This window comes from Budorcas taxicolor, chromosome 1 (assembly GCF_023091745.1).
Source record: "Budorcas taxicolor isolate Tak-1 chromosome 1, Takin1.1, whole genome shotgun sequence".
Classification (NCBI taxonomy): Eukaryota; Metazoa; Chordata; class Mammalia; order Artiodactyla; family Bovidae; genus Budorcas; species Budorcas taxicolor.
In genome coordinates this window covers 48,389,901-48,414,294 of record NC_068910.1, presented here as the reverse complement: position 1 = coordinate 48,414,294, position 24,394 = coordinate 48,389,901, and the positions used below count along the sequence as shown (strand labels likewise).

General features: G+C 40.7%; 1 protein-coding gene across 1 annotated transcript in view; it reads right to left on the bottom strand.

Annotated features, from left to right (window-relative positions):
• The window catches only part of SCN10A (sodium voltage-gated channel alpha subunit 10), an 87,075-nt gene that overhangs the window by 57,997 nt on the left and 4,684 nt on the right, over positions 1–24,394 (bottom strand). The window contains exons 3-6 of the mRNA XM_052644447.1: positions 22,981–23,061; positions 4,742–4,870; positions 2,762–2,853; positions 354–575 (exon numbers count right to left, since the gene is read on the bottom strand). Coding sequence (XP_052500407.1) covers positions 354–575; positions 2,762–2,853; positions 4,742–4,870; positions 22,981–23,061 — 524 coding nt within the window. The remainder of the gene's footprint in view (positions 1–353; positions 576–2,761; positions 2,854–4,741; positions 4,871–22,980; positions 23,062–24,394) is intronic.

The following is a 24,394-nucleotide window of genomic DNA, read 5'->3' as shown; positions in this document are numbered from 1 at the left end:
ACATATGGTTCTCAACCCTCAACTGAAGCCTTGAGTGGTGAAAGCAACACCTGCTGAGACTTCTGCCTGAGCAAGGAGAATATACTTGACTGCGTGCCCTCCGTGGGTATGCTGGGAGCTGGGAAGGGGCAATGTCTCATCTGAGAAGAGAGAAGCTGAGCTGTGGCCTCAGCCTTGAGCATCCTCCAGCAGAGGCAGAATGCCTTGCCTCTGGACTCATTTCCTTGAGAAAGGGACACTGGACAACCGAGAATGGGGGGCCCCAAAGTAAAACACAACTCATGAGAAGAATTTCAATCAAAATATATGTCTGCACAGGTATGCAGAGGCGTCACACTCCCCACCAACCAGACCTGGGTCCCGTTGGCAGTAATTCCACTGCTGTTTTTCGTGAGAGGAGTAATTGGCTGTCTCATTGACAACTGTGCAGTTCTTGACACATTTGTTCTTGAGGTTGCCCTTGAAGAGCTGCAGGCCCACCAGGGCAAAGACACTCAGGCAGAAGACAGTGAGAATGGTCACGTCAGCCAGCTTCTTCACCGAGTGGATCAGGGCCCCCACGATGACCTTCAGCCCTGTGGGAAGATGACAGTGATACTTCCACGTGGATGACGTGGCACACACGTGTGCCTGGCACGCTTGCATCTTAGCCTTCCTACCCTTTCATTACACACAGGTGTGAGATATTTTACAAACTCTAGGGCAGTTTCAAGCCCAGTTCCTCATCTGAACCTTGCCATAAGCCTGAAAGGCAGATAGGAAGAGCATATTGTCCAATTGTAAAGATGAGGCAACTGAGACCCAGACTATGCATTACTAAAATCTTCTTAAAGTGAGTAAATTCCAGACAGTAGCAATTTGATGAAAAAATAATTATTGAGTACCTGCTGCGCTCCAGGTACTAGGCCTAGCATGAGGCTGCCAATTTCACTCCAGTCATTTGGTATCTCCTTATCTCAGTCCTGGGAGGCAGCTTGAGGCTTGGGGACATAGGAACATTGGTGTGAGAGAGAGAAAGGAGGAGAAGCAGAAGAAAAGGAGAAAGGAGGAAGAAGAGGAAGAGGAGGAGAAGGAAAGAAAGAGGAGGAGGTGGAAGAAAAAGAAGAAGAAGGAAGAAATGGAGGGAGGGAGGGAGAGATGCAAGGGAGATAGGACAAGACAGGGACACAAAGACAGAGGATGAACACAGCAATAGAGCGAGGCCATGAGAGACACCGAGGAAGAAACAATCTGAGCAGCATAGCTGGCAGCAAAGATGGGGGCCCTGCTTGTTTAAGGAAGGATGATTTATTGCCCTGGCAAAGGAAATCACCTTCCTTGGAAAATCAGATTTCTAAGTAACAGAAAGAGCTCTAAGCAGAGAAGCAAGCTGCCATCTAGCCTTGCCTTGTCTGTTTGGCCGAATAATCCACTGAGCACCCTCTGCTCTGCTTGGTTCTCTCTCAGGAGCCAAGCAATGGTTAAGGCATGGGCCTGTTGTGGGGCTGTCTGACGAGTGAGGGGAAACTCTATAGCATTAGTGAGTAGGTGGGCACACAGAGAAACAGTCCATCACAGAAGCCTGGGGGTGGGAGTAGGGTCGGGTGGGGGGTTGAGGAAGATGGGAAGGACCAGGCAGCCTCCTTGAGGGAGTCAGAGCATGGCAGAACCCTGAGGATGCCTGTGAGTTGAGCGAAGAGGAGAAGGGATTTTCCTAACAGAGGAGCAGCGTGGCCTGGGGCTGCGTGATGAGCAAAAGCTGTGAGTATCTGTGGAACCACAGGAAGATCCTGGAGGTGGGTACAGGAGAGAGAAGAGGCAGGAGGGGAGTCTCCATAGGCCAGGTGTTGTACACAAAACTCAGGGTCTTCCTGGCTGAGTAGGTGAGAGAGATACTAAGGGGAAGACTGACTACTTATTGCTGTGATTTTCTTCATGAAGAAAATGATTCTTCATGATTTTCTTCATTCAGTGGAAGTTGGCAAAGCCTTTCCAGTCATTTCCTGCAGAGCCAGACGCAGAACTGTGGAAAGGGACTTCTACTCTAGCGTAAGTATTTCTGTTTCCAGGTGAGGGCAGGGGTTTTGGGGTGAGGGAAGGGAGACAACCCATTAGGCCACAAGGGGGAAGCCTTGAGTCCCATCTCAAGGCTATTACCTGGTCTCAGGCCTCACCATCCCCTCCATCAACTCAGAGGGGGTTGAGGAGTATCAAGTGGCAACAGAGATCTTGGAGGCCCAATAAGTTCCGCCCTGGGGGACTATTTCCATTTCTGAATTGTCTGTAATCAAGAGCTGTCTAATTATTTTCTCTTCTGTGGGTCCAAAGGCAGGGCTGAGGCTTAAATGTTCAGATTCATGAAAATGGGGAAGACAACCACCAGAGCCTAGGACTGCCTTTTCCCTTATTCTCTGCTTCCAAGCTTACATTTTGGTTTCGAGTATAAATGAGAATCTGACTGGAGGCTTGCCTGAACCCCGCAATGAGAATGTAAAACAAGGACCTGACCTTTTTGTCCTTTATGGACACCATGAGTTACTCTGGACAGAGCACTGGCTAAGAATCAGGACATGAGGTTTCCAGGTCACAACTGCCTCTAGTGATGAGGATTTGGGATTGTGTTTTCTACTCTCTGGGCCTCAGTTTCTTTATCTCTTAAATGAGGACAATAGTCCATACATTCTGGCAATTTATAGGGCTCTTGTGAAAATCAAAGTGGGATGTTAGGCTGTGGAAACCAACATAAGCTCTGTGAGTAAACATGCTGGTTAAAGCCACTCACCCGGGATCACAGACACGGTTTTTAAAGCTCGAAGGACTCTGAACGTCCGCAGGCCTGAGATCCCTCGGAGGTCTGTCACTTCACCAGCGTAGCTGTAGAACCAGGAACCAGTCAGCATCTCTGCATAAAGAGGGTCTTGGGAATTTATGCAGCGTAAATAAGGACAATCTGGGGCAATGCAAGCCTAGGAAGGACCCAGAACAGACACTGGGAATCTACTGGTACTTGCATCCATAGACTGACCTGAACCCTGATTTAATTATGGCAATATTTTTCAGAATGGCCTCTTTGAGAAGATGCAAGTACTTCCCTAGTGGCTCAGTGGTAAAGAATCCGCCTGCAATGCAGGACACCTGGGTTCAATCCCTGGGCCAGGAAGATTCCCTGGAGAAGGAAATGGCAACCCACTCCAGTATTCTTATCTGGGAAATCCCATGGACAGAGGAGCCTGGTGGGCTACAGTCCATGGGATAACAAGAGTTGGACATGACTTAGCAGCTAAACCACCACCACACCATTGTGATCTAGAAGATTCTGTGTACTACCCATGCAGATGGTGTGTGGCCAACCCATCTCCTTGGGCACTGGTTCCTCAGGGAAAGATCTTCATGTTTGGGAGGTACAAAGCTGATCCACTTTGACAGGCCAGTTATCAGCTCAGATTTAAAGTCTCCAACTTCTCCCCGGGGGTATGGAACTAACCCTGGAAAATGACTCCCAAAGCAAGAGTCTTTGGCAAAGAGAACCTGGGCCACACAGTCCTAAATGGGGAAGCTGGAAAGAGATAAGGATAACACCCCCAGAATGGCAGCCTGTTCCACGTCAGTCACTCAGTCATGTCTGACTCTTTGCAACCTCATGGACTGCAGCACACCAGGCCTCCCTGTCCATCACCAACTCCCAGAGTTTACTCAAATTCATGTCCATTGAGTCAGTGATGCCATCCAACCATCTCATCCTCTGTCATCCCCTTCTCCTCCTGCCTTCAATCTTTCCCAACAAATGAGTCACTTTTCAAATGAGTCACTTCTTTGCATCAGGTGGGCAAAGTATTGGGAGTTTCAGCTTCAGCGTCAGTCCTTCCAATGAATATTCAGGATCAACTTTCTTTAGGATTGACTGGTTGGATCTCCTTGCAGTCCAAGGGACTCTCAAGAGTCTTCTCCAACACCACAGTTCAAAAGCATCAATTCTTCAGCACTCAGATTTCTTTACAGTCCAACTCTCACATCCATACATGACTACTGGAAAAGCAATAGCTTTGACTAGATGGACCTTTGTTGGCAAAGTAATGTCTCTGCTTTTTAATATGCTGTCTAGGTTGGTCATAGCTTTTCTTCCAAGGAGCAAAAATTAAAAGCGTCTTTTAATTTCATGGCTCCAATCACCGTCTGCAGCGATTTTGGAGCCCCCCAAAATCAAATCTGTCACTGTTTCCATTGTTTCCCCATCTATTTCCCATGAACTGATGGGACTAGACGCCATGATCTTCAGTTGTTTGAATATTCAGCTTTAAGCCAGCTTTTTCACTCTCCTCTTGCACTCTCATCAAGACACTCTTCAGTTCCTCTTTGCTTTCTGCCTTAAGGGTGGTGTCATCTGCGTATCTGAGATTATTGATATTTCTCCTGGCAATCTTGATTCCAGCTTGTGCTTCATCCAGCCCAGCACTTCACACGATGTACTCTGCAAATAAGTTAAATAACCAGGATGACAATATACAGCCTTGGAGTACTTTTTTCCCAATTTGGAGCCAGTCTGTTGATCCATATCTAGTTCTAACTGTTGCTTCTTGACCTGCATACAGGTTTCTCAGGAGGCAGGTAAGGTGGTCTGATATTCTCATCTCTTAAAGAATTTTCCACAGTTTGTTGTGATCCACACAGTCAAAGGCTTTGGCATAATCAATAAAGCAGAAGTAGATGTTTTTCTGGACGCACATATAATGTCATACACAGATCAATGTGGAGAAATACTCACGCCAGAGTGATGACACTAAAATCCAGCCAGTTCCAAGGATCTCTCAGGTAAGTGAACTCATTTAGACAAAATCCTCTTGCCAATATCTTTATCAAGGCTTCAAAGGTATAAATGACAGTGAAGACATACCTGGGAGGGAAGGTGGAAAGAGAGTATTAACTGCACCTTGGAGGGAGCTCAAAGGGAGAGTGGTTGTGATTGTTCCAAAGGAGAGTGTGCAAAGAGCATCACCAAGGTGGGGAAGGAGACAAGGTGAAGCTAGGGAGATGAGACACAGATGGAGGAACTCAGAGGAATCGCAAAGATGGGTGGGGTGGGGAGGGACATGCGTGGCTGGGATGACTAGCAGCCTCTGCTGCTCTGAAGGTGGGCAGAGGGCGAGGGCATGCACCCACCACAGGCTTCCAAACAAAGCTCCTCCTGTTCCATGAGGTTCCTCAAGGCTCCCTGCCCTGAGGGAAGCCGGCAGTTCCTCCCTCAACTTGTTGACTGAAAGTATGGAAGAGGGAGGAGATCTGACTGCATCCCCCCTCTCCAGACCTCTCTGCTTCCCACTGTCTTTTCTTCTCATGCCATGCTTGGCCTGCTGGCACTTCTGGCCTCAGGGATCCTGGTCTGTTTACTATCTAAAGCAGTAAATAACTAGGTGTCATGGAAGAGAAAAGCATCTGGATTCATACACATTTTCTCAGGAGGATGGATCCTGTTAGAGGAAGTCATCTCAAAAGAGCCTTTTTATTCTGTTGGACACATTTTGGGTTTGGATTTGAGGAGAAGGCTCCAAAGCTGAGGTTGAGAGTAGGGGAGTGTTTCTCTAGTGTTCAGAATGCCTCACTCACCAACAGCAATGGTTCTCAGACTCTAGCACAGATCTGACCGACCCCATGGAAAGCCTGTTCAAGCATAGATTTCCAGGCTGTCGGCCCAGAGTTTCTGATTCGCTAAGTCTGGGGCAGAGCCCAAGAATTTGCATTTCTAACGAGTTCCCAGCTGAGCCTAATGCTGCTGGCCTGAGGAACTACCATTTGAGAACTACTGCCCAAAAGGACATAGATGCATGCATAAATCATACCTAATTTTGGATACACTATATTTTTTTAAATTATAAGATTCTAAATGTAAACACTGGTATGAAAAATGAAAAGAGTTTTGATTGAATATGGCAGATTGAACATGTATTTACCTCCAACCTTTTGGAAATTCTTCTTAAATGATTGTGAAAGGAACTTTTAAAAAAGTATACATTCACTAGAGCAACGATAATGGAGAACACAACAGCATTTTGGAGATTACAGTCAAGACGGATGAATGGTAACCAACAGAGCAGACCCTAGAAAGCTGGAAGCCGGGAGTTCCCAGAAGCAAGCCAACCCAGAGAGCAGAGCTGCTTAGGACTTAGGGACGCTAAATGCCTCTGAAAGTGGAGCCCAGGGAGACAGTGGCAAGTGGGTCTGTAAAGACAGCTTGGAAGTCTTTATTAACAAGGAATTGGGCTTTCTAAATACCACCCCACACCACCCATTCAGAGAGGAACTGCCTCCTCTTATCTGGAAATAGACCGACTGAATAAGAGGGAGAGAGCTGCATCCTGACACAGGGGTATGAAAGAAAAATTTACATATGTACTGAAAGGCAGACAACCCGGCCACCCACCCACTGCTTCCCCTCAGTAGGTTCCTAGAAGCTTGGCAGTCAGGTTAACAGCTCAGGAAGATGCTGCACTTTTAATATACTCAGGCAGCCACTGAGCATCAGGAATCTGAAGGATACTTCTAACACTAAAGACTAAAGGAACGAAACAGGAAAGAAAAAGAAAAAGAGAGAATGCAGATAGAAGTAGATTTAGGAAATATCCCGATCATTAATATTTTTAGGAGATGAGAAGAGAGTGGGTACAAACAGAACGCTACAAACTAGAACATTCAAAGGACAAAAGCGAACACTTGAAAGCAAAAATATGATACAATATTAAAACATTAATAGAAGGGCTAGAAATAGAGTTGAAATCTCACAGAAAGTGGAACAAAAAGAAATAAATAAGAGGTGATTAAAAATATGAAAATTAGAGAATTAGACCAATAAGTACAACATCTGAGTAATGGGAGATCCAAAAAGAAATAGAAAAGGACATACACAGGAGAAAATTATCAAAGAAATAATGTAAGAAAATTTCCCTAAACTGAAGGATCTAGTCAGTTAAAGTATCCATGAGTGTTCAGGAAAATGAATGAAAAATGTTCATAGCAAGGCACAACATCACAAAATCTGAGAACATTTTACACAAACAAAAGAGTCTAACTTTTCCTGAGGGAGTGAAAATCAGAGGTCACATACAAAGGACTGAGAATCAAAATAGTGCCAGATTTCTTCATAGCAAAAACTGGAGGTTATAAGACAATGGAACAATGCCTTAAATTTTTTGAGGAAAATAATTTCTAATATAGAATTGCTTCTCCAGCTAAACTGTTTAGATGAGGGTAGAATAAAGATATGCCAAGTCTCAGAAAATTTATTTCCCACCAACCCATTTTAAAAAGTTACTAGATGCTGTGTCCCACCAAAACAAGGAAGCAACCGATAAAGAGGAGAATATGGGATGCAGGGAAGTGACAGATGGAATCCAAAGGAGGATGGAGAAAGAAAAGCCCCTGGAAAAGATCTGTTCATCACACTGAGGGAACATCTAGACCAAACTGAGGCAGCAGCTGAGGGGCTCTAAGAGGGATTTTCCCAAGAAGAATGGAAACTGATGGATAATCTGATACATTCAAGTAAACTTAAGCACTAATTAAACCTCTGGAGAAGACTTTGGGTACGAATTAGTGACAATATATAGAAAACTGAGCAAAGGAAGAAATGAAGTCCTTATTAACTCCAGAGAAAGCAATATATATGTATATGTATATATACATATAATCAAAATATACTGCGTGATACAGCTGGGAGTAGTATTTGCTTAGCAATACTATTCTATAATCATATATATATAGGCAGTGTACATATTGTCTGATTATCTAACCAAAAATTATAGCTATAATGGGAACAGGAGAGACAGAAAAAGAAAATAAGTGTTTATATGTGGACTTAATCCCTTTCTTTTCTATAACAGAAAGCCAATAGATAATATCTAATGTGGAAAAAAAAATTTTAAATAGTAGTCTGAGTATATTATTAGAGAATGAGAGGTATCAAAGAAAGCAGTAGGAAAAAAAAAAACAAAACAGAGTGGTTGCCTCTAAAAGTACAGATTAGGCGTGAGGAGATGAGGAACGTGAAATTGCTGTTTTTGTTTGAATCTTTATGGAGCTATGTGACCTTTTAAACCATGTATCTGCGTATCTTAACTAAAAGTAAAAACCAGATTAAAGAGCGAATAGCAGTAATGTTTCTTTCCTATCTGTGAGAGGAGAAAGGCTGTTTGAAATCATTCATGAAGAAATCTATATCTGGCTGGGGAGCTGCTTGAGCTGTCAGCTGCCAAAGCTTGTTGGGTTTCCCCCCGCTCTTTATGTTTTCTAAATTAGAAAATCTTAACTCAGAATTATAGGTTGTTGGGAAGCTTTGACAGATTATTTCTGGCCTTTCACATCCAATGCAGATCTAGAAATTATGGAGAGAGTTCTCTCTAAAGACTATTTTCAGAGTTTCACCAGAGGACAAGAGCCCCGGCTTAGTGCCACTGCAAGCTAGGTAAAAGGTCTCAGCTGGGGAGACAGCAGCTGATGGAGTCACATCCTCTCTCTGGTGACATTAGCCTCACAAGGCATTTTTGCATGTTCAGATGTAGCCTTTGGATGTGATTTTTAATATGCAAAGACATACCTTAAGTGTTTTTCCTGATGAGTGAAGAGAACCATTGGTACTGGGAAAATGTCGAACTCTCAGCCACTGAGCTATTTGCACCGCTGTTCAATTTTAAGAAGTTGTGATATTTAATCATTTTAAAATTCTGGTATTTAGACCCTGAAGTCAAAGATCCAGACTATTCAACATCCTAACTATATTACTGAGACATGCCATGCATAGCCACAGAAATACTCATTTTAAAAGATTTGATTTCTTATTAGAAAACACTGCAAAACCTTTTGTTGTTGTTGTTTGCCAGCCAGAGCAATTCAGTGTGCAAAAGTATCCTGCACTCACTTTTTGTTTCAGTCCCATTGGCTGAGGAGACATATACTAAGTGACCACAGTCAGTTTATAATCACAGCTTCCATGATGGCCCTCAACAGCAAATCAGGGTCTGGAGGCATGCTATAGACAGAGCTCCCCTATTGTCACCAGTAAGTGCCGTACTGCATTTGGAAGCAACATCTTCCATTGGTATAGTGAGGCCTTTCCTTGCTGCTCATGTAGCTAGAGCTTCTTTAATATCAATTTAACTATCTTTTCTTTTCACTGTGGTAAAATACATATGATAAAAAACTTACTACTTTAAATGACCATTTTAAAGTATGCAATCAGCAGCATTAAATACATTCATAAGATTGTGCAAACATCACCAAAGTATATCCATCTCAAACTTTTTCATCATCTCAAACAGAAACTCATTAGGCAACTCCCCATTTCTCCTTCCCCTGCTTCCTGAAAACCACTATTCTACCTTCCCTGTCTCCATAAATTTGCCTATTCTAGGTACCTCGTATAAGAGGAATCATATCAATACAATACTGGTCCTTTTCCGTATCTGGCAAATTTAAATTAGCATAGTACTTTAAAGCTTCATCCACGTTGTGGCAAATATCAGAATCTCAGTCATTTTTAAGGCTGAATAATATTTCATCATATATACACACCACATTTTGTTTACCATTTATTTCTTGGACATTTGTCCATTTATCTGTTGATGGGACATTTGGAAACCAACTTTCAAGTCTTGTGAATAATGCTGCTATGAACGTTGGTGTAGGAGTTAATGTACTTTTTAAGTCTATTTCGTAATGGACAAACTAAGTTTAATTAAACCAGAAATCTCTTCTTTTAAAATCAGCTTCATGATAAACAGGACAAAAAGTTATCGAATATTTCTCTCTCACATATATGGTGAATCTATACTGACAACTGATTTATTCAATCATTTTACTCAACTATGAAGTACAGTGTCTGCTTATTTACATACATAACAGTCATCAATTTTTAAATGCCATTCACATTATAAGAAATCCAATAGCTCTGATAAAAGAATTCTACTGATTATTTCTTGCTTTCTTTCCAACTACAATATTTGTTATTTTTGAAGCTGGTTTTATGTCTTATCAGCAAAGGTATAATTGTGCTTATTTTTGCTATGAAGGCAAATGATGACTCTATAGTTTTTATATCGTTCAACCTTTAACATGGAATTTTGACAATTTTGTACTGGAAATCCTTGTTTTTGCGTTTGTACTAGGGACAGTCAGTTGGTTTAAAAGTAAGGTTGATAAATTAGAATATATTAAGGAAGTTTTTGGAAGTCTATTATTAGTTGATAAAATGTTAAGAGATAATAAATTAGGTATTAGAACAAAGGGGCTTCCCTGGTGGCTCAGACAATAAAGAATCTGCCTGCAAGTCAGGAGACCTAGGTTTGACCCCTGGGTTGGGAAGATCCCCTGGAGAAGGAAATGGCAACCCACTCCAGTATTCTTGCCTGGAGAATTCTAGGGACAGAGGAGTCTGGAGGGTTACAGTCCATGGGGTCGCAAAAAGTCAGACACAAAGAGTCGGACACGACTGAGGGGCTAATACACACACGCTTGACCAAAAGGATCATTGATCCAATAAAATTTATTTATCATTGTCATCTCCCTGTTTTCTTATTTATTTTTATCTGCTTTTGTGCGATTATCCACATTGATTGTCCACTTATGACATACAGATTCAAGCTTTTTGCTTTGATGAAGTCCATTTATTACTTATAGGATTTATTTTTCTATTTTTGTCACTATTATATTTCTGCAAACCACTTTTACAATGATAGTTCATTCTTTGAATTGTGATACTATGCAATGGTAATGATGACAAATGCAAGTTTAACAAAAGTAAACAACAAATGTAATGTCATAGGACAATAAAATACATTCATTAAGATAGAGGATTAATTCCATAACTAACTCCATGTTAACCAGTATGAACTAAGTCAGTCCTTGAAGTTCATTCACTGCTCTAAAAAACATGAAAAGTCAGAAATTCTATGTAAATGACAATTAATTTTACGTTTCAGATTTTTAAATGATCTGTGCGTAAAATGATTACATTGCTTTTTCTTCAGAATCTATCAAATGTTTTAGAAGCTACTGAGAGACTTTTAGTGAAAATTCTTTGATCACTTATTGAGAAATGCCATGGGGGGATGGAGAGCTGAATTGTTCTGCAGAGCAGAGTCAGAATTTGGAGTTCTCAGGGCAAATATAGAAGGAAGACAGTGAAGCAGAGATGGAAAAGCAACCCAAAGGGTTGGCTCATGAGAGAAGATTATAAGTCAGCCTCATTTACCTAGACAGATCAAATGAAATGTTGGCAAACTGAATCCAGCATTGATCAAGCTAGAACCATTAAAAGAGATTAGCAAATTTATTACTGTAACTTACTATATTAATAAATAAAAGACTACATGATAATAAGAATAGAAATATTGATAAAAACCAATACTCATTCAAAATGAAACTCTTAAACCAGAAGTGAAAAGAAATTTCCATAACTTGATAAGGGAAGTATCTTATAAGAATCCTATAGTCATCATGATAATAGTGAAATATTAGATGCATATTCTTTAGAACCAAGAACAAAAGAAATATGGTCACTATTATAGCATCAATTCAGCATTGTCCTGAAAGTCCTGGCCAGTTTAATAAGACAGGAAAAATAAACCCGTGGTATAAGAATCATAAAGAAAGAAGCAATTTCCTCATTATTTGCAGATGATATAACTGTTTGAATAATAATTGTTAAGGAGTTCTGCAAGATTGCTGAATGCAAAATCAATATGCATAAATTTAATAACATCAATTTATTTTAGCAATAGAAATATTCAAAAGGGTAACAAAATGGTAATGTACCTAGAGACAAGATAGGTCAGAACTTTACAGAAGATGTCAACTTTTATGGAAGAATATAAAAGAAAGCTTATATAAATTGGGAGATACAATTATATATGTTATATAAGTGGCAATTTTTACTATAAAGTGAAGTCGCTCAGTCATGTCTGACTCTTTGTGACCCCATGGACGGTAGCCTACCAGGCTCCTCCGTCCATAGAATTTTCCAGGCAAAAGTACTGGAGTGAGTTGCCATTTCCTTCTCCAGGGGATCTTCCCAACCCAGGGATCGAACCTGGGTCTTCCGCGTTGCAGGCAGACACTTTACCATCTGAGCTACCAGGGAATCCCTGTCATAATAGATAAATTCAATGTGCTTACAAACAAAGTTTTAAGAGTTGTAAGAAAAGAGCTTGAAAATCTGACTCTTAAATTGATATGGAAAAGTAAAGAAATGGGAAGAACCAAGATAATTTTTACAAAGACAAGTAGTGAAGTGAAGTGAAGTCGCTCAATCGTGTCTGACTTTTTGCAACCCTGTGGACTGCAGCCCACCAGGCTCCTCCGTCCATGGGATTCTCCAGGCAAGAATACTGGAGTGGGTTGCCCTTTCCTTCTTCAGGGGATCTTCCCAACCCAGGGATTGAACCCGGGTCTCCCTCATTGCAGGCAGACGCTTTAACCTCTGAACTATCAGGGAAGCCCCAAAGACAAGTAAGGAGGGGTCAAATGATTAACCAGATTAAATCCTACTGTAAAGCATTTAGATTATGTGGTATAGATCAGTAAGAGAGACAGACTTGAGTATGCATGGGAATTAGGTGTACGACAGAGGTGGTAGGAGGAATCGCAAGAGAAATGATAACCTACTAAGAATGGTGTTGGAATAATCTTTATGGGAAAATATTAGAAGCCTATCACATATCACACACACACATACTCACACACACACACACACACACACACACACACACACATGCATCTAACGGAATGAATCATCTAAATACAGAAAGAAATATGAAGACTTTAAGAAGGAAATACAGGTGAATATAGTATAGAATTGGAGAAGGCAATGGCACCCCACTCCAGTACTCTTGCCTGGAAAATCCCATGGATGGAGGAGCCTGGTAGGCTGCAGTCCATGGGGTCACTGAGGGTTGGACACGACTGAGCGACTTCACTTTCACTTTTCACTTTCATGCATTGGAGAAGGAAATGGCAACCCACTCCAGTGTTCTTGCCTGGAGACTCCCAGGGACGGGGGAGCCTGGTGGGCTGCCGTCTATGGGGTCGCACAGAGTCGGACACGATGGAAGCGACTTAGCAGCATAGTATAGAATATTGTATAGCAGAACAAATTATGATATGGATACATACATACATACAAAGTGCTATTTAAAAATTTTTTTCTTCCCTAGAAATTATATGATTTTTGTTTTTTTTTTTTTTTTTTCATCTAAGAGTTCTCCAAGAAAGGTTTTAAAAATTATCAAATGGAAGGATCATTTTTTTCCCTGATTTTGTTTTTTCTCATTTTATTGCAGTGTGATCAGAGAATATTTTCTTTATTGTTTCTACTTTTTGGATCTTGTCTAGGTTTTGTTGCTTAATATTTGGCCAATTTATACAGTTATTTTTCAAGGAATATAGTTTGAAATATATTAATTAGATCTATCTTATTAATTATGCTACTCTGGTTATCTGTATCCCTACATACTTTATATATTTGATCTGTCATAGGGCTGAAAGAAATAAATTACACTTCCCTATCCCCTACAAGTTTGGCCTCAGGTCAAATAACAGGGAGGCAACACAGGCCTGCCCTTCAACAGAAAATTAGATTAAAGATTTACTGAGCATGGCCCCGCCCACCAGAAAAAGACCCAGGTTCCCCCTCAAGTCAGTCTCTTCCATCAGGAAGCTTCCAGAAGCCTCTTATCCTTCTCCTTCAGAGGGCAAACAGACTGAAAACCACAATCACAGGAAACTAACCAATCTGATCACATGGACCACAGCCTTGTCTAACTCAATGAAACTATGAGCCATGCCGTGTAGGGCCACCTAAGACGTACCGGTTGTGGTGGAGAGTTCTGACAAAACATGGTCCACTGGAGAAGGGAATGGCAAATCACTTCAGTATTCTTGCTTTGAGAACTCCATGAACAGTATGAAAAGGCAAAAAGATAGGACACTGAAAGATGAACTCCCCAGGTGGGTAGGTGCCCAATATGCTACTAAAGATCAGTGGAGAAATAACTATGGAAAGAATGAAGAGACGGAGCCAAAGCAAAAACAACACCCAGTTGTGGATGTGACTGGTGATGGAAGTAAAGCCTGATGCTGTAAAGAGCAATATTGCATAGGAACCTGGAATGCTAGGTCCATGAATCAAGGCAAATTGGAAGTGGTCAGACAGGAGACGGCAAGAGTGAACATCGACATTTTAGGAATCAGTGAACCAAAATAGACTGGAATGGGTGAATTTAACTCAGATGACCATTATATCTACTACTGTGGGCAAGAATACCTAAGAAGAAATGGAGTAGCCATCACAGTTAACAAAAGAGTCTGAAATGCAGTATTTGGATGCAATCTCAAAAAGGACAGAATGATCTCTGTTCGTTTCCAAGGTAAACCATTCAATATCACAGTAATCCAAGTCTATTCCCTGACCAGTAATGCTGAAGAAGCTGAAGTTGAACAGTTCTACAAAGACCTACAAGACCTTCTAGAACTAACACCCCCAAAAGATGTCCTTTTCATTATAGGGGACTGGAATGCAAAAGTAGGAAGTCAAGAAATACCTGGAGTAACAGGCAAATTTGGCCTTGGAGTACAGAATGAAGCAAGGCAAAGGCTAATAGAGTTTTGCCAAGAGAACACACTGGTCATAGCAAACACCCTCTTCCAACAACACGAGAGAAGACTCTACACATGGACTCACCAGGTGGCAATACTGAAAACAGATTGATTATATTCTTTGCAGCCAAAGATGGAGAAGCTCTCTGCATCAGCAAAAACAAGACTGGGAGCTGATTGTGGCTCAGATCATGAACTCCTTATTGCCAAATTCAGACTTAAATTTCCCTACTTGAAGAAAGTAGGGAAAATCACTAGACCATTCAGGTATGACCTTGATCAAATCCCTGATGATTATACAGTGGAAGTGAGAAATAGATTCAAGGGATTAGATCTGATAGACAGATTACCTGAAGAACTATGGACAGAGGTTTGTGACATTGTACAGGAGGCAGTGATCAAAACCATCCCCAAGAAAAACAAATGCAAAAAGTCAAAATGGTTGTCTGAGGAGGCCTTAGAAATAGCTGTGAAAAGAAGAGAAGCGAAAAGCAAAGGAGAAAAGGAACGATATGCCCATTTGAATGCAGAGTTCCAAAGAATGGCAAGGAGAGATAAGAAAGCCTTCCTCAGTGATCAGTGCAAAGAAATAGAGGAAAGCAATAGAATGAGAAAGACTAGAGATCTCTTCAAGAAAATTAGAGATACCAAGGGAACATTTCATGCAAAGATGGGCACAATAAAGGACAGAAATGGTATGGACCTAACAGAAGCAGAAGATATTAAGAAGAGGTGGCAAGAATACACAGAAGAACTATATAAAAAAGATCTTCACAACCCAGATAATCACGATGGTCTGATCACTCACCTAAAGCCAGACATTCTGGAATGTGAAGTCAAGTGGGTCTTAGGAAACACCACTACAAAAAAAGCTAGTGGAGGTGATGGAATTCCAGTTGAGCTATTTCAAATCCTAAAAGATGATGCTGTGAAAGTGCTGCACTCAATATGCCAGCAAATTTGGAAAACTCAGCAGTGGCCACAGGACTGGAAAAGGTCAGTTTTCATTCCAATCCCAAAGAAAGGCAATGCCAAAGAATGCTCAGACTACTGCACAATTGTAGTCATCACACATGCTAGCAAAGTAATGCTCAAAATTGTCCAAGCCAGTCTTCAGCAATACGTGAATCGTGAACTTCCAGATGTTCAAGTTGGATTTAGAAAAGGCAGAAGAACCAGAGATCAAATTGCCAACATCTGCTGGGTCATAGAAAAAGCTAGAAAGTTCCAGAAAAACATCTACTTCTGCTTTATTGACTATGCCAAAGCCTTTGACTGTGTGGATCACAATAAACTGTGGAAAATACACAAAGAGATGGGGATACCAGACCACCTGACCTGCCTCCTGAGAAATCTGTATGCAGGTCAAGAAGCAACAGTTAGAACTGGACATGGAACAACAGACTGGTTCCAAATTTGGAAAGGAGTACGTTAAGGCTGTATATTGTCACCCTGCTTATTTAACTTCTATGCAGAGTACATCATGAGAAATGCTGGACTGGATGAAGCACAAGCTGGAATCAAGATTGCCAGGAGAAATATCAATTACCTCAGATATGCAGATGACACCACCCTTATGGCAGAAAGTGAAGACGAACTAAAGAGCTTCTTGATGAAAGTGAAAGAGGAGGTGAAAAAGTTGGCTTAAAGCTCAACATTCAGAAAATGAAGATCATGGCCTCTGGTCCCATCACTTCATGGGAAATAGATAGGGAAACAGTGGAAACAGAGACTTTATTTTTTGGGCTCCAAAATCACTGCAGATGGTGACTGCAGCCAAGCATATTAAAAGCAGAGACATTACTCTGTGGACAAAGGTCCATCTGGTCAAAGCTATGGTTTTTCCAGTAGTCATGGAAGGATGTGAGAGTTGGACTATAAAGAAACCTGAGGGATGAAGAATTGATGCTTTTGAACTGTGGGGTTGAGAGGACTCTTGAAAGTCCCTTGAACTGCAAGGAGATCCAACCAGTCAATCCTAAAGGAAATCAGTCCTGAATATTCATTGGAAGGACTGATGCTGAAGCTGAAACTCCAATATTTTGGCCACCTGATGGGAAGAAGTGACTCATTTGAAAAGACCCTGATTCTGAGAAAGAGTGAAGGCAGGAGGAGAAGGGGATGACAGAGGATGAGATGGTTGGATGGCATCACTGACTCAATGGATATGAGTTTGAGTGAACTCTGGGAGTTGGTGATGGACAGGGAGGCCTGGCGTGCTGCAGTCCCTGGGGTCGCAAAGAGTTGGACATGACTGAGCGACTGAACTGGAACTGGAATCCCCTACAATGTGGATTTTGTGTTTGTTTATTTGGCAGCTCTGCACTGCATGTGTGATCTTAATTCCCTGAACAGGGATCAAACCCATATCCCCCCTGCAGTGCAAGCATGTAATCCTCACCACTGGACCACCAGGGAATGCCCCTTGCAATGTTCTTGTCTGTTTACCCTAATACTCTAATAGTTTTTGATTTACAAACATTGTTGCCACATTATTTGTTGCAAATATATACATTATTGTTTATGGATTATTTAGCATTATGTAGAAGGCAATGGCACCCCACTCCAGTACTCTTGCCTGGAAAATCCCATGGACAGAGGAGCCTGGAAGGCTGCAGTCCATGGGGTCATGAAGAGTCGGACACGACTGAGCAACTTGACTTTTGCTTTTCACTTTCTCTCACTGGAGAAGGAAATGGCAACCCATTCCAGTGTTCTTGCCTGGAGACTCCCAGGGACAGGGGAGCCTGGTGGGCTGCCGTCTGTGGGGTCGCACAGAGTCAGACAAGACTGAAGCGACTCAGCAGCAGCAGCAGCAGCAGTGTCATTTTTATTCTGTTTATTAAGTTTTGGGCTAAATTAAACCTTTTCTGATATTAAGATCTTGCTTCCTGTTCTACCTACCTTCACTATATCCTTGCCCATTTTTAAATTTTGACCTTTCTGTGTCACTTTGAGTGGTATATTTTTAGTCAGCATAGAATTCAGTACTGCTTTGTTATATAATATGACTTTTTTAAACAGATGAGTCAAATACATTTATATTTCTTGACATGATAGATTTGATCTCGGTTTACTTGTATTACTTTGTTATGTTTTTAATAGTTTTAAAAATATTGCATTTTCTGATGTGTTTTATTTGCTTTATTTTTCTGTATGATTCTGAATTTAGAAGATTTTATTTCAGTTCTAGTACATGTTTGAAAATATACATTTATAATTATAATAAAGCTATATAATACATTGCCCTTACTATGTTCTCTCATTAATTCTCTTTCCCTTCCATTTTATCCATCATCTGACTGTATTTAATAATATTTTTTTCCTGCTTACCTTTGCACTGTTTAATATAGTTATTTTTCATTCCTATGTATCAACTTTAATTTCTTGCTGTTAGAAAAACAACAAGTGAACATTCTCTGCTCCCATGTTCTTCTCTCATTCCGGTCTCAGTTTTTGCCACCTGTACCACATCAACATTTTCAGGGCTCTGGCGTTTTAGAGGGTAAAATAAATGCCTTGGTCTTCATTTTTATCCTTCTCTGCAGGCACTGTCATTTAGCAAGCCCTGGTCTGCTGAGTCATTTACCGTCCTCCATCCACTTCTGGTTTTCTGAGAGTGTTTTGACATCTTTTGTCCTCTGAGCTTTCTTTTCTACTTCTTTTTGTTCTTGTGTATTTATACTGTTCCCATGCTGTCGTTCCACTGGCATTTTCAGAGGGCTGGGGTAAAACATATTCATGCTATCGTCCGTATTTAACCAGAAACCCCTAATAACTCTTACTTTTGATAGAAAATGCTTTTGCATTAAAAGTTAAAAAGGATAGAAATTTTACATGCTATAATGCTATGTCATCTCTGTACATATGTATATATACTTTATATAGAGAGAAAGAATAAGCTAAAATTCTAACAGCAATTTATCTACCAAGCTACTGTCTTCTATTTTTCAGTATTCTGCATTTAATGCAACAGTTATTTGTTTTAAATTTATTTTGTTTTAAAGCTTTTCATTATGGTATGTGTCTGACTTGTTGCGACCCCATGCTCTGTAGCCCTCCAGGCTCCTTTTTCCTTGGGATTTCCCAGACACCAATACTGGAGTGGGTTGACGTTTCCTACTTCAGGGGATCTCCCTGACCAAGGGATCAAACCTAAGTCTCTTGTGTCTCCTGCACTGGCAGGTGGATTCTTTACCTCTATGCCACCTGGGAAGCCCAATATTAACATACAGAATGAAAACACACCTGAAATATAAATTAGCTGTAAAATGAATGCTTGGGTATCTGTCAGCTTAGGCTGCCACAACAAAATACTATAGATTGCGTGGTTAAACAACAAATATTTATTTTCTCACAGTTCAAGGGGCTGGTGCCAGTGTGGTCAGGTTCTGGTGAGAGTCCTCTTCCTGACTTGCTAATGGAAATTTCTTACTGTGTCTTCACATGGTAGAGAGCTGTGGTATCCACTCTTCTCTTACAAAGGTACCGGGGTCAGAGCTCTGCCGTTATAACCTCATTTAACCTTTATCACTTCCTTAAAGGCCCCTTCTCCTTTATAGTCACATGGTGGGGGGCAATTAGGGCTTCAGTATATGAATGCGGGTCGGGGGGCACTATTCAGTCCATAGCAGCCCTATGACAACTACTCACATCACAAAATGGAACTTTCTGAACACCCACAATTTCCTTCCCTCTTTGGCCCTAGAGGTTAATACTATCCTAACTTTTGGTACTTTTTTCTTGTGTTTTTAGTTTATATTTTTATCTCCTGAGTACACATCCAAAGTAGTTAAGTTGTGCTTGTTTTTGAATTTCGTATGAATGGAATCATATATTTGAATCTTTTGTGTCTGGCTTTTTTTGTTTAATATTATGTTCTAAAGACCCTGATGCTGGGAAAGGTTGAAGAAAGGAGGAGAACCGGATGACAGAGGATGAGATGGTTGGATGGCATCACCAACTCAATAGTCACGAGTCTGAGCAAACTCTGGAAGTTGGTGATGGACCAGGAAGCCTGGCATGCTGTAGTCCATGGGGTCGCAGAGTCAGACAAGACTGAGTGACTGAATTGACTGATGTTCTTAAGACTGTTGTATGGAATTATAGTTTTATTCATATCCATTGCTATACATTATCCCCTTTTAAGAAAATAACAGAGATAATTAATACATTAAAAATTATATAAGGCACTTCCCTGACAGCCCAGTGGTTAAGACTTTGCCTTCCAGTGCCAGGGGTGAATGTTCAATCCCTGGTCAGGGAACTAAGATCTTGTGGGCAAAAAACGAAAACATAAAACAGAAGAAATATTGTTACAAATTTAGTAGACTTTTAAAAAATGGTCCACATTAAAAAAAATGTATGGACATTTTGGTCATTTCCAACTTTTGACTTTTGTGGGGAATGTTCATGAAAGTTCTTGCAGCAGTATCCTGGTGTCCATAAGTACGTATTTCTGTGAAGTGTATGTATCTAACAGTATACTTAGAGGATCACAGTGTTTGTGTGTTTTCACCTTTATTTCCTAATATTCACTGCCATCCAAAGGGGTTGTACAAATCTACATTCCCACCAACAAGATAGGAGTTTCTGCTGCTCCATATCTTTCTCAATATTTGGTACAGTCACAATTTAGAATCTCTCTGTATGATTTTATTTTATTCACATCTCCTTGATTAAGAAAAAGGTTAAGAATATTTTCGTATGCTCACTGACCATTTTGGATTTCTACTTTTATGAAATATCTACTTTATCTTCTCATTTTTCCAATTGGTTTCTCTGACATATTTCTAATTGATTTGTGAAAGTGAAGTCACTCAGTCGTGTCCGACTCTTTGCGACCCGTGGACTGTAGCCCACCAAGCTCCTCTGTCCATGGGATTCTCCAGGCAAGAGTACTGGAGTGGGTTGCCATTTCCTTCTCCAGTTGATTTGTAGGGGCACATTATTCTGGATATAAACACTTTTGAGGTATATGTGTTCCATCTTCTACTTACTAGGCTTGTTTCTTCACTTTCATAAAGTTGTCTTCTGATGAACAGAAATTCTTTAACATCCTAAAACGTATCTGTTTTCTTATTCTGTGGCTAGTGCGCCTTGTATTACATGGAGTAAATCTTTCCCTAACCTGAAGCCATGAAGATTTCTTTGTGGTTTTGTTTGTTTTTGCTTCTTTGGGGGGTTTTCTCAACCTTCTAAAAGCTTGATGTCTTTGTCTTTCGCAAAGAAATTTAGACTTTAATCCACCTAGAATTGATTCTTGTATTTGGTGTAGAGAAACTCCAGTACTTTGGCCACCTCATGCGAAGAGTTGACTCACTGGAAAAGACTCTGATGCTGGGAGGGATTGGGGGCAGGAGGAGAAGGGGATGACAGAGGATGAGGTGGCTGGATGGCATCACTGACTCGATGGATGTGAGTCTGAGTGAACTCCAGGAGATGGTGATGGACAGGGAGGCCTGGCGTGCTGCGATTCATGGGGTTGCAAAGAGTCGGACACGACTGAGCGAGTGAACTGAACGGAACTGAACTGGATGTTCAGTATAATTATTCTGTTGGGATTCCTAATTCTTCATCATCATTTACCAGACTGCCCTTTCCCTACTGTTTTGCAGTGCTGTTTTTGTCACCAATTCAAGGTCTGTATGTGCACTGGTTTGTTTATGGGCCAACTATTCTCTTCCACTGGTCTGACTAATCTGATGCCAATGGCACTCTGTTTCAGTTACTGGAGCTTTATAGCCAATCTTGATATCCAGAAGAGCCCATTATTTTCTCCCACCTCATTTTTCTGTCTCAAAAGTGTCTTGGCTGGAATTTGTTCTTTGTATTTTCATATAAATCTTAGAGTCAGTTTGTCAAGTTATATAAAAAAACTTGTTGGGGGTTTTGATTGGAATCACATTAAATTTAACATTTTGGGGGGTCTTACAATATTGTAACTTTGAATCTAAGATTACAATATATCTCTCCATTTATTGGGTTTTCTGTAGTACTACTTAACATTTTTATAATTTTCTTTATAGGGATTTTACTTGTACTTTGATAATCTTATTTCTTGAAACTTGTTATTTTTAGCTGCCAGTGTAAATGGTATTTTAAAAAACTATTTTATTCTCTGTTTGTTGCAATATAGAGATACACAATTGATTTATGTGTGTCAATTTGTACTTAACTACTTTTCTGTATTTCTTATTAATTCTAATAATTTACCTATAGATTACAATGGCTATTTTATGTTCATAATTATATTATCTATATAAATCATGGCATCTTTGATACTTATTTTCTTATTCTTATACTTTTTATTTCTTTTTCTTGCCTTACTACACTGGTTAGGATCTCCTTTACAAAGCTGAATAAAACTGATGAAAAAGACATCTTTGCTTTTTTCCTTTCTGATCATGAAGAGAAAGTTTGCCATGTTTCACATCAAGTATGATGTTTGCTTCTTTCTTTAAAGTGGTTTCCTTTATCAGAGTATAGCAATTCCCTTATATGTTTACTTTTCCAAGAGTTTTTAATCATAAACAGATGTCAAACTATATAAAATTATTTTTAGCATGTATTAAGATGACCACTTGATTTTTCTTCTTAAATTGATAAATATAAATAGAAATTATTTCCAACTGTAGCATGATTTAATTTCGTAGTCAGCAAAAGGCAAAAATCTAAAAGTTGGAAAAAGAGAACACTCTGCAGAGCTCCTGTTATTTTACCGAAAATATGTCATGTCTGAACTGGGTGAGGGGCAGCTCTCCTAGATATGTTGGTGCAGGATGTTTTTAGAAAGGCCCCCAAATCTGAACCTAGGGAGATAGAATAACCTCGGGAATATTCTAGTCACTGTGAGTTATATGACCCACGATAACGTAAACAGTTTTATTCACGGGCTATTTTCAGAATATGTGGCAGGACCATTTGTTCTCAGCTCTGCCTCATTATGCGCCATTCTCTCTTTCCAAGTAGGGCTTCCCTCAGTTTCATTCAGATGCACACCTAGTGGGTAAGGGTCTGTGTAGCAGTGGCAGGGAGAAGTAGGGGGGCTCATATACCCAGGCCACCCCAGACCAGTGAAATCAGACCCTCTGGGGCTTGGACCCAGATATTAGAATTTTTTAAATCTCCCCAGGGAGAACCACTCATCTATAGCTCTTTGAAGCTGAAAATCATACGTGTGTTTATGAAACAGAGTCCATAGAGAAGAAGATATCTATCCATGGCCAAGTCAGATAGGCAATGGGATTCCACATTACCCAAATGAGGCCCAGCAGGATGAATAAGAGAGAGAAGCCACCCAGTGAAGGAAGAGAAAGAGAGGACAGAAAGGAAAGGCACAAGAATGACAGAAAATCTACTCACTCCATTCTCTCTGGAAGTTCTGTTCGGGTCATGCCCACACAATTGACCAAAATAGTGATGGTTATAAATAAACTGAACCACCTGAGAGGGCTGTGTTAAGGAGAAGCTGAAAGTCACCGTGTCTTCCTGAGGTCACCACTGATCACCTTGACACTGAATTGATTAAATTAATAACTCTTTCACTAGGATCAAGTTTATGGTCTTGTCACATAATAATAGCTAACACGGAGTGCCTACTCTCGCTGAATACTTCGTCCACATTATTTCTAATATAACTAACCTATAGGTGGATATTATTATCTACACACTGGAGCTAAGAAAATGGGCTGACAAAGCTTAAATATTTTTCCAAAGTCATACAGCTAGTCAGTGATGGTGTTGAGATGTGGGCTCAAATCGTCTGAAAACAGAACTGAGCAAGATGAAAGGAAACAGAATCCCTTCTCCAAAATGTCCTTCTTCCCTGACACCTGCACTTAACTACAGAGTATGGCTTGAAACTTCATCTGAAAATGTCTCTTTTTTTCCTAAAAAACAAAGAGAATGCAGGAGCCCCACCCCCACCCCGCGTTAACCACGGTTTCATTTCCTGCAGTTTCAGTTACCTGTGGTCAATGGCAGTCTGAAAATAGGCATGAAATTACCCACCAGTCTCAGTTAGCGTGGTGACATCTCAGACTTCTAACTCCATCCTGCCAGGGTTCCCCAACCATTAACATTGTCTGCTTCTGACACCCAACCATTGACATCATTATGGCTCCATGATCCAGGGTCACCCCCAAAGCAGACGTGCCTCCCTCTGACATCATCAGGAGGTCAATAGTAGCCTAATGCTATGTCCCAATGGCTACATCATTTGCCTCACTTCATGTCATCACTGTAGGCGTTTAATCTCACACCATCACAAGAAGGATGAGTACAGCACAATAAGACATTTTTAGAGAGAGACCACATTCACCTAACTTTTGTTACAGTATTTTGTTACAATTTTCCTACTTTATTACTGTCGCTACTCTCTTACTGTGCCTAATTTATAAATCAAACTTGATCATAGGCAGGTATGTATAGGAAAAAACACAGAGGGTTCCATACTGTCCGTGGCTTCAGGCATCCACTGGGGGTCTTGGAATGTATATCCTATGGATCAGGGGAAGGGGAGACATCTGTACTCCGAGGACGCTAGAGATAAGGAGAGGGCCACATGCTTTCATGGGAATTAGGGTAGTCAGATTGTGTTTCTAACTTAGCTGAGGTCAGTCATACTGAGGAAGTGGACATCTGGTTAGGAATGGTGGAGGCAGGCACAGGTGGGTAAAATGTTTGCTTAAGGAGAAGATTCCAAACAGGATTAGGCCGTCAAGGAGAACTCCGGTAAGCAAGAGGGAGGAATATTAAAGGCAAAGAAAATATCTTT